The sequence below is a fragment of the Phlebotomus papatasi genome, chromosome 1 (assembly GCF_024763615.1).
Source record: "Phlebotomus papatasi isolate M1 chromosome 1, Ppap_2.1, whole genome shotgun sequence".
NCBI lineage: Eukaryota > Metazoa > Arthropoda > Insecta > Diptera > Psychodidae > Phlebotomus > Phlebotomus papatasi.
Window position 1 is genome coordinate 17,311,618 of NC_077222.1, and position 10,638 is coordinate 17,322,255.

Here is a 10,638-nt window from a genome sequence, read left to right on the forward strand (position 1 = left end):
TTCTAAATAGAATAAAAAAATCCACACATGGAAATACTTCAAAACAGACGCATGAAGTTGATATAAGAATTTCACCTAATACACTTACATTTCTTATTTACTAAAAATTACTTCCACATGAGAAGTATTCCAACACATAATTGCTCGTATGTATTTGGTTGCCGTGTTTTCCAAAAGTAAAACATAATAATACAACTTCATCAGTCCTGTGAATCACTTCAGCCTTAGCGTATCTTATCCAAAATATTAAAGATCCGGGAGTTATCTCGATACTTATCAAAATCGATAATTTGTATATATAAGGCGCCATGGATAGATAATGCTATTTCAGTTCGGAAATAACTTTTCACCGGTTCTCATCTAAAAAGATATAGTTCCCGAGAATCTCTTCTTAACACGAAACGTATTTATACGAGTGGAAAATTCAAGTGCTAAAAGCTTTTTAAAAACATTTTACAGTGAAGAAACGCAGAAATGTTCCAATTATTGCTTCTTGTGGCTGTTGTCCTCCTGATAAAGTTTATCTACAACGAAGGTTACAAGAATGAGAACTTCTTTAAGGAGAAAGGCATTAAATTTATAAAACCAAAATTTATTGTGGGTAATTCGGATAATTTGTTCACTCGAAAGCAAACATCTGCAGAGTTTTTCGTAAATATCTACAATTACTATCCTAACGAAAAGTAAGATATTTGATAATAAATAAGTGCTTTCCTTATCTCTTTTCCCGGAATCTTAAAATTCAAAAATAAATTCTGTTCTAAATTACCTTATCAAACCTAAAGTATCGATACATAAATTTTCTGATTGTTGCAGACTTGTCGGATTGTTTGGATTCAGACAACCTATGTTGCTTGTGAGAGATCCTGAACTTCTTAAGCAGTTGACAGTTAAAGAATTTGATCATTTCGTCAATCATCGGGATATAATGCCCACTGAAGGAGAACCACTTTTTGCAAAATCATTGATACTCCTCAGAGGCGAGGAATGGAGAGAAATGAGAGCTACCCTTAGTCCAGCCTTCACCGGAAGTAAGATGAGATTGATGTTCGAACTTGTATCAGAATGCGGCAAGCAAATGGCTAATTTTGTTATGAAGGAAACTGAAGCAAAAGGAATCCAAACTTACGAAATGAAGGACTTTTTCTCCCGAACTGGTAATGACATAATTGCAACATGTGCCTTTGGTATTCAGGTTAATTCCCTGAAGGACAGAGAGAATGTTTTTTTCTTGAAAGGCAGGGACATGACAAATTTTATGAAATTTAGCACTTTTATTAAGTTCATCATTTTCATGACAATACCAAAATTGTTGCTTTTATTCGGAATAAAAATAATATCCGAGAGTGTTACAGGATATTTTAAAAAAGTCATTCTTGATTCTATGGATTACCGAGAGAAGAATCACATCGTTCGTCCGGATATGATTAATTTGCTCATGGAAGCAAAGAAAGGAAAGCTATCTCATCAAGCAACAGAATATCCTGATTCAGAAGGATTTGCCACAGTCGAGGAATGCAATATTGGAAAGAGAGAACCAAAAAAAGTCCTCGATGACGATGACATCGTCGCACAATGCTTCCTCTTCTTTTTTGGAGGTTTTGATACTGTTTCGACAGCCTTATCGTTCCTCTCCTACGAGCTAGCTGTGAACACTGAAGTCCAGGAAAGACTTTTCCAGGAAGTTCTCGAAACAAGTCGTGAATTAGGCGAGAAGTCATTAAACTATGATACAATCCAGAAGATGAAGTACATGGACATGGTAGTTTCTGAATTATTGAGGATGTGGCCTCCAATTCCACTTGCAGATAGACTCTGTACCAAAGAATTTGTATTTAATTATGATAATAACTCAACATACAAGTTTGAAAAGGGTGACATAATTTTCACTTCCATCTATGGATTTCACCATGATCCTGAGTATTTCCCGAATCCTAGTAAATTCGATCCTGAGAGGTTTAATGAAGAAAACAGGCATGAAATTATTCCAGGAACCTACTTACCCTTTGGGATCGGTCCGAGGAACTGTATCGGTAAGTTAGTTGAGACAGACTTGTATATTAGTTTGAACCTAATGCATTTCATCTTCCAGGATCTCGATTTGCGCTCATGGAAGTTAAAGCTCTCATCTATTATATCCTGTTAAACTTTAAGATCGAACCCAATGAGAAGACTCAAATTCCTCTAAAACTGACTAAAAATCCTGTTATTCTATCAGAGAAGGGTATATGGGTCCAGTTAACACCTCGCCTGAAATTGTAATTAAAAATTACTTTTGAGAAAGTTTAATAATTGTATTTTTTGTTGTAACTGTACATGGAATTTACGTCAGTGTCGAATAAACGTTTCAGTAAATTATTAAAATTCATGAAAGAATTAGAAATCAGTGTGACTTTTTAATAGTTTACCCATTAAAAGAAAGTTTTAAAATAAAACTGGAATCCTTTACAAAAGTTTGAAAGAATAAAATTTTACATTTAACTTAATTTAACGAATTTATTTAAAATAATAAAATGTACTTCAAACCAACTAAGAAATGTTGTTTTAATATTCTCAAAGTGATACTCTTCGTCGTATAAGTGAACTAGACTGCAAACTTATTTTTAATGGTTTAAGACAAGTACCAGGGGCCCATCAAGCCTAATAAAAAGTGAAGCTATTTTTCACTTCTCCTTGTAAAAATCTTGCAGATATTGCACCGCGACTTAAACAAATTTGCTCGTAGTTCTTATACTAATTTGGCGAACATTATAAAATCTGTAGTTTTAGATAGCTTTTAATGCAAGATTTCGAAATATATCAGACTGATAAGTCAATTCTCTTTAGAAAAAAACTTGCCAATAGTCTTCAGTGCCTCTATGCAAAAACGTATGGAAAAATGAAATGTCGAGAGGCCCATGCATACCAAGAAAGATGCGATAACTCCATCGGTATATTTAGTTTCAAAAACCTTCCAAAATTCTTAAAACTTATAAATTAAAATATAGGTTTAATTTATGATATAGATGCTTGCTGAATTATATATTAGGAAGGGTCCCGGTCAAAATCCCGAAAGCCAAAATCCCGAACGCCAAAATCCCGAACGCCAAAATCCCGAACGCCAAAATCCCGAAAGCCAAAATCCCGAATTCTTAAAAGTGCCATAGCTACTCCCACGATTGTACCCGCGCTTGCTGGAGGCAAAGGGAAATCTTCTGTGTCTTGGGAAATTATTCTAAACATTTTCCTCCATATAATTTCATTCCTATCAGGATTTTAAACATTCGGGATTTTGACTTTCGGGATTTTGGCGTTCGGGATTTTGGCTTTCGGGATTTTGGCTTTCGAGATTTTGGCTGCCACCGATTAGGAAGTAGTATTCAAGACTCTAAAATTTTACTTTGCAGATTGATATAAGCCACAATACGGGTGAATACCCTAATCACTAAAAAGTTTCACTAAAATCACTAAAAAGTTTGTACAACCACTCTTTTTATTTTTGCACACATTTGTTCGTGAATGTTCGTAAACACACAGAAAAGCGTTCGTAAAATTTTGTAATTTGTTCGTAAAGATATGCCATACAAACAAAAATGTACGAACAAATGATTGTAAAAGGATACAAAAAAGGCTCGTTGAGTGATCATGTTACGAACAGTATTTGTTAAAAAGTACAAAATTTTACAAACCTTTTTGCGAGTTTCAAAATTAACCAGCCTTTGGTAACTCCTCAGTGGAAATTCACAAATATTTATGAACAATTTTACGAAGTTTTTTTTTCTATGTATGGTAGGGTATTTACCTTTATTTAAGTAGTAAGTAAGTATTTACTTACTTAACCGGCGCTACAACCAATTACTGGTCTTGGACTGACTCAGGACCCGTCGCCACTCGAGCCTGTTACGCGTCACTGTTCTCCAATTCCGCACCCCTAATAAGCTGGCGTCCTGGTCCACGCCGTCGGTCCATCTAAGGCTGGGTCGGCCTTGTCTCCTCGAAGAATAGATTTCACCCCTAAAGACTTTCCAGGCTGGGTTGTCCTCATCCTTGCGCACCAGATAGGAATAGGCGCACCGGAGCCTATTGAGGCGTATTTGCTTGACTACAGTTACCTCTCGGTAGCGCTCATACACCTTATGGTTGTATAGGCTCCGGAATCGTCCCTCCTCACATATAAGGTCAAAAATCCATCGTAGGATCCTCCTCTCTAACGTGGCTAAGACTTCGCAATTCTGTTTGCTCAGGACCCATGTCTCAGATGAATTCGTGAGGACTGGCAGGATCATAGTCCTATACAGCAGTAGCTTAGTCTGTAAATACACCCGGCGAAATTTAATTAAGAAAAATAGTGGTTAACTAATTAATTTTAGCGCTAGTTTTGACCAAATTTGCATAAAAAAAATTTATACAGGCCTATATTGCACATAAAAATTTTAGGTTGGTCGGATCTACACATGACCCACACCATCCACTTTATGCAAGTTTCTTAATTAAATTTTGCTGGTTGTATATAAATCAGTTGAAAGATACTAGGATTTTTTTTGAAATATTTTTATAATATTCTTATTCTTACCACGAGTATGAATAACAAATATACTCAAATACATCAAGTCCAGATACCTGCAAAGATTGATAAATATTTCGCCTCGGTTTGCGCTCTAAGACAAGAAAGTGGTAAATTGCGTTTCATTCATAACGTATACAAATGTATGAGCTTTTACCACTTTAATAAAATTATCTTCTTTGTGTTAGGAACTCCCACACATATGTAACTATGTACTAGTGTACCAAACTTTTTCAAGCTTGATACATAATACACAAGAGAAATTTTAATCAGTCTTGGGAGTGAATTCATCCTTATCGTATCGAAGACTACGAAAGATCCGGGTACAATGTTTTAAAAATATGGTATAGAGTGTATTGAGGATTAGAAGTTCGGTTAGTTGAAAATATCCCTTCCTTCGAGTCTTCTGCCTATATATTATTAACGTTTTCTCCCCAAAGTTTTACGCTGTATCTCTTAATCATACCAGGCGTACCATTATCAAAAATAAATCAAAATTATATGTTAGAATTATTGTTTATTGTGGCAGTGGTTCTCTTGGTCAAGTTCATATTTAATCAAGGCTACAAGAATGAATATTTTTTTAAGGACAAAAGCATTAAATTTATTAAACCACACTTCATGGTTGGCAATTCTGGGAATCTCTTCACACGCAAGCGAACTATACCTGAATTTTTTATAGATGCATATACAGCCTATCCTAAGGAAAAGTAAGTTCTTAAATAAATGAATACGCACTTTAGAGCGCTTCCTATTTGAACTGAATTTCGATTCCTGATTACAGATTTGTCGGAATGTTTGAGTTCAGGAATCCCATGGTACTTGTGAGAGACCCTAAAACAATAAAGCACTTGGCTGTTAAAGAATTCGATCATTTCGTTGATCATCGTACTATAATACCCAGTGAAGCAGAACCTCTTTTTGGAAAATCTTTGATCCTTTTAAAAAGTGAAGCTTGGAGAGACATGAGAGCAACCCTTAGTCCAGCCTTCACCGGAAGCAAGATGAGATTGATGTTTGAGCTAATTTCCGATTACTCCAAACGAATGGTTGATTTCGTTAGCAAAGAAACTCAATCAAAAGGCATTCAAACTTACGAGATGAAGGACTTTTTCTCTCGTACTGCGAATGACATAATTGCAACATGTGCTTTCGGTATTCAGGTAAATTCTCTAAAGGATAAGGATAATGAATTTTTCCTGAAAGGCAGAGAGATGACGAGCTTCCTGAAACTTAGCATTTTCATCAAGTTTATTCTTTTCATGGCAGTGCCAAAATTATTGCAAGTTCTTAGGATAAGACTCATACCAGAGAGTGTTACTGGTTTCTTTAAGAAAGTCATAACAGACGCTATAGATTACCGAGAGAAGAATCACATCGTCCGTCCGGATATGATACACCTTTTGATGGAAGCCAAAAAAGGAAAACTCTCTCATCAAGAAACTGAACGATTTGACTCAGAAGGATTTGCTACAGTTGAGGAATCAAATATAGGAAAGCGAGAACCGAAAAAGAATCTTCAAGAAGACGACATCGCTGCACAATGCTTTATATTTTTCTTTGCTGGTTTTGATACTGTTTCGACAGCCTTATCGTTCCTCTCCTACGAGCTAGCTGTGAACATGGAAGTTCAGGAAAGGCTCTTCCAAGAAGTTCAAGAAACAAGTCGTGAATTGGGTGATAAGACATTAAATTATGACACGATTCAGAAGATGAAGTACATGGATATGGTAGTTTCTGAATTATTGAGGATGTGGCCACCAGTTCCCATAGCTGATAGGATCTGCACCAAAGAATTGACATATGTTGATGGCGATGGTCTCACATACAAGTTTAATAAGGGTGATGTTTTTATAATGCCGGTCTACGCATTTCACCATGATCCAGAATATTTCCCTAACCCTAGTAAATTTGATCCTGAGAGATTCAGTGAAGAGAACAAACACAATATCGATCCCGGAACATATTTACCTTTCGGAATCGGCCCAAGAAACTGTATCGGTAAGTTAGTTGAGAATGAATTTTTGTTACTATGAGTTAATTATCTTGTTTTTCTTTTTACCAGGCTCTCGATTCGCTCTCATGGAAGTAAAAGCCCTAATGTACTACATCTTGTTGAACTTTAAAATCGAACCCAATGAGAAGACGCAGATTCCTCTAAAACTGACCAAGAATCCTACTATGTTATCAGAGAAAGGTATATGGGTTCAGCTAACACCAAGATCGACCTGCTTAATGTAGAAATTATCATTTATAATTTTTTTTCTATAGAGTATTTTTTATTTAATTAAAGACTTCAGGTTTGAAATTCAAATTATAATTCTACGATATTCTTTTTGATCTTGCAAAAGCAATTTCCCTCAGTTTTCTCAATTTTGAGATCAAAATATCGTTAAAAATTGTTAAGGATTTTTGAATATATACATATTATTTCCTTTTTGATTATGTTCTTAATTTCACAGCTTTTTGCAAAGACTTTTACCTTTAAATAAAATCACAAAAAGGTATAGAATTTAAGAAAATGTCTGTTTTTCTTCAGAAAAGCCAGTCCTGTAAACTGATATGTTTTATAGGTATGTGGTTTTCTTTTGTATTGTAAGTATAGCCAATTAAGCAACATCACAACATAATACTTTATACTGAATTGTAGTATGACGGTATTTGTGTTTAAAGTTTTTTTGTTCATATAATACATGACTCGAATTTTAAATTTTATCAGTCTGGAGAGTGAGATAAGTAATATCGTATTTTACACTCCACAATCAGATCCGGGAACTATTCTTAGAAAGTCTCAGTATCGATTTATAAAGTACACTGAAGAGAACATGTGCTAGGGGAGACTGGGGCAAAAAGTCACAAATCCAAAAATTCAAAATTCAATATCTTCCAAGGTAAATAGCGGCTCAAATTTTTTCTATAGATAGCCTCCATAGGTCTTCTTCAATGTCGTAAGTTTCTTAGAATTCGAACAAGGAATTTAGAAAATAAAAAATATCGAAATTTTTAGTCCTATTTTTGAAATATTTTCCTTGCAGAAGATAACAATTATTACCTACTAATTTTCCAAAATTGATGCACTGGTGAATATTTTCCAAATAATTTGGATTCTTTGAATACGAATCCGCTATCTATTTTAGAATTTCACAAAAGTTGTTTTCTCCAGAAATTCTTTTATTAAAAATAGCCACTTGGGGTAAAAAGTAACAAAAAGCGAAGAAATTTCTGATGTCTCACGGCGAAAAGAAACGTCATTACCATGTAACGCAGCTTGTTGTTTTCATTGGTCACACGATTTGCAGTCTTTTGTGTGTTTTTTTTTCTAAAATAGCTCGAAAAGCGCTTTCCTCGTTTTCTCACTTTTCTCGTAGAGAAAACGGTGTTTGCAAAGGTGTAGATGAATAAATTTTCTATGAAAATTTGTCCTCTAGATATTTTTTCAAATTTACAGAAGCCCGTAATAAAGCGAATCAAAATATGATAATACCCCATGTCTGGTACTATTTGCCCCAGCATTTTTGAGAATGGACACAAAATTACCTTTTAGAAATCGGCTCGATAAATGTATTTCCTTACAAAATATAGGAAAATTACTTTCACAAAGTTGTAGAGCGGTAAATTTCCTATAAAACTGCGCTAATTAGAAATTTTTGAAGCACTCGAGTAGCATGTAAAAAAATAAAATATCCGTTTTGTGACTTTTTGCCCCAGTCTCCCCTACCCCGCATCGGAATGTTAAGAGACATGCTCCATATTATTTTGAAAATACAATCCTCAAAACATTATTTGGTATTTTTATGTATGCTAATTGATACATTAGTGATCCCTTTAACTATATCTGTGCCTTTGAATTTTTAATTTTTACAATAAATTAATAAAAAATATCTGTAATTGCAAACTTGCACTCTGTACCTCGGATCGTCAGGAATTCAATCAGGTGTCTCTGGGAAAATTGGTTTTATAAATTAAATCTGAGTTAATGCACTGTATTCTTGTGAAAGTTAAATGGTAAAAAGTAGCTAATAATTTTTAAAAAATCATTTAATTTGGAGCAACAATGTGGTATTAACCTGAAGATCCGAGTGACACTCCCGATCGCTGGTGCTCTTCCCTTACACTGAGAAAAAAAAGAGGGTGCGATTAACTTTTTTTCCTCATAATTTTAACACTTTTTAGATGTAAAAATATATCAACATTTTTTAATGTTAATTTTACACCTTTTTAAGGGTAAAATTAACATGGAAAAGGGTAATTTTAACCCCCAATACACCTAAAAAGGGTAATATTTACACCGATTTTGGATCAATACTGCAGGGTAAAATTAACATTACCGGAATGTTATTTTAACTTTTTCGGATTTCTCTCAGTGTAGAAACTCTAGACAAATTCGGTCTAAAAAGTCTCAAATTCACGTCAAATAAACTTTTCAATTATTTCACATGTAAACACCCGGATGCAACGCCGCAAAATATTAGAAAAATTGTTACATAAACACATTTTTGAATTTTCATAATAAAAACTAACTTCTATGTTTCAATTACCTCCGTTTTTCTGATTCTGTTTAGTAATTTTTATTCTGATTGTATTTTAAAACAAGAATCATTGTATTTGTATAGTTCCATTGTAATGCCCAACGCACAATAAATTTTGTTTTGTAAACATGTTTTTGACATTTCAATAAGAGTGAATGAAACAAATATCTAGTCATCTCTTTCTCTCTTATTGAAATGTCAAAAATATGTTTACAAAACAAAAATTATTGTGCGTTGGACATAAAATGCTTTGCTTAGGGCAAGAATAAATGTTTATTATTATTATTAATTTTTCTACTTGCAATACCGAAAGTGCTAGAAGTGTTCAAAATAATAGTCATACCAAAGAGCGTTACCAAATTTTTCAAGAACACAATTTTTGATACTATGCCCGGGAGAGGAATCATATTTTCTGTCCGGATGTCTCTATTAATGGAAACGAAAAAAGGAAAGATTTGTTATCTTGAAACTGAACAGCCTGACTCAGAAGGATTTGCTACAGTTCAGGAATCTCATTTAGAAAGGAAAAAAGGAAAGAAGTATCTTGATGAGGACGATATTGCTTCCCAATGTTTTCTTTTCTTCTTTGATGGTTTTGAAACTGTTTCGACAGCTCTGTGTTTCTTAGCATAGGAAATGGCAGTGAATTCGGATATTCAGGATAAACTGTACCAGGAAGGAAGTGTTCAGGAAAGGAAGGCAGTGTTTAAGGAAGTGTTCTCCTCAGCCATTTATTGATAGACTCTGTACTAAAGGAATGGTTTTAAATGTTACCCAAGGATTAGAGTACAAATTCGAAAAAGGTGACCTATTCATGATACCAACGATTGGATTACAACATGATCCTCAATATTTCCTCAATCCAGATAAGTTCAATCCTGAGAGATTCAGTGATGAAAACAAGCATAAAATCATTCCTGGAACTTATCTGCCTTTTGGAATAGGGCCGAGAAACTGCATTGGTAATAAAGATGAATTTGTATGAGTTTCAGATCAATTGAGTTTTGATTTTTCAGGATCTCGTTTTGCGCTCATGGAAATAAAGGCTATTATTTACTACATCCTTTTAAACTTCAAGATAGAACCTAATGAAAGGACTTAGATTACTTTGAAACTATCCAAGGATTTTGCCATGAAAACCGAGAAAGGTGTTTGAATGCAGTTCACACCTCGAAATGAAATTTAAAATATAAGATTAATATGAATTTTTTCTTTTGCAAAATAATAATAAGATTCATTTTGTGTAAAAAAGAGCTGCCAATCGTTTCTCCCATTACAACCAATATTTACTTGTTAAACAGTTTTTTTTCTCGTTGCATAGTCGTGCTTGTATTCCCTGTTGTTATGATAAAGAATATTTTTGTATTGGACATATTTCGGGTAGTCACAATCTATTATTGTGAGTTTTACCAGTTGGGCCGGTGAATTCGTCAGAGTAATACTTCGACTACAAAATTTTTTGACTGGGTATAACTATCAGAAAACTGTATCAATTTGACATAAAACTGTTTTTAAACCCCATTTCTTTTGACTTTCTAAAACTACAAGTTAAAAAAAAGTAGTATT

At 34.1% G+C, this 10,638-nt stretch overlaps 2 protein-coding genes across 2 annotated transcripts; both read left to right on the forward strand.

Moving 5' to 3' along the window:
* The first annotated feature begins 202 nt into the window (after positions 1-202).
* Positions 203-2,537, forward strand: LOC129798033 (probable cytochrome P450 9f2). Its single transcript, XM_055840978.1, has 3 exons — positions 203-683; positions 817-2,033; positions 2,093-2,537. The coding sequence occupies exons 1-3, from the start codon at positions 475-477 to the stop codon at positions 2,260-2,262; spliced, it is 1,596 nt and encodes a 531-aa protein (XP_055696953.1). The 5' UTR covers positions 203-474; the 3' UTR covers positions 2,263-2,537.
* A 2,272-nt stretch (positions 2,538-4,809) lies between these two features.
* LOC129798042 (probable cytochrome P450 9f2) lies at positions 4,810-6,857 on the forward strand. Its single transcript, XM_055840993.1, has 3 exons — positions 4,810-5,253; positions 5,328-6,544; positions 6,609-6,857. Exons 1-3 carry the CDS (start codon positions 5,045-5,047, stop codon positions 6,782-6,784), a joined length of 1,602 nt encoding a protein of 533 aa, XP_055696968.1. The 5' UTR covers positions 4,810-5,044; the 3' UTR covers positions 6,785-6,857.
* The last annotated feature ends 3,781 nt before the right edge of the window (positions 6,858-10,638 follow it).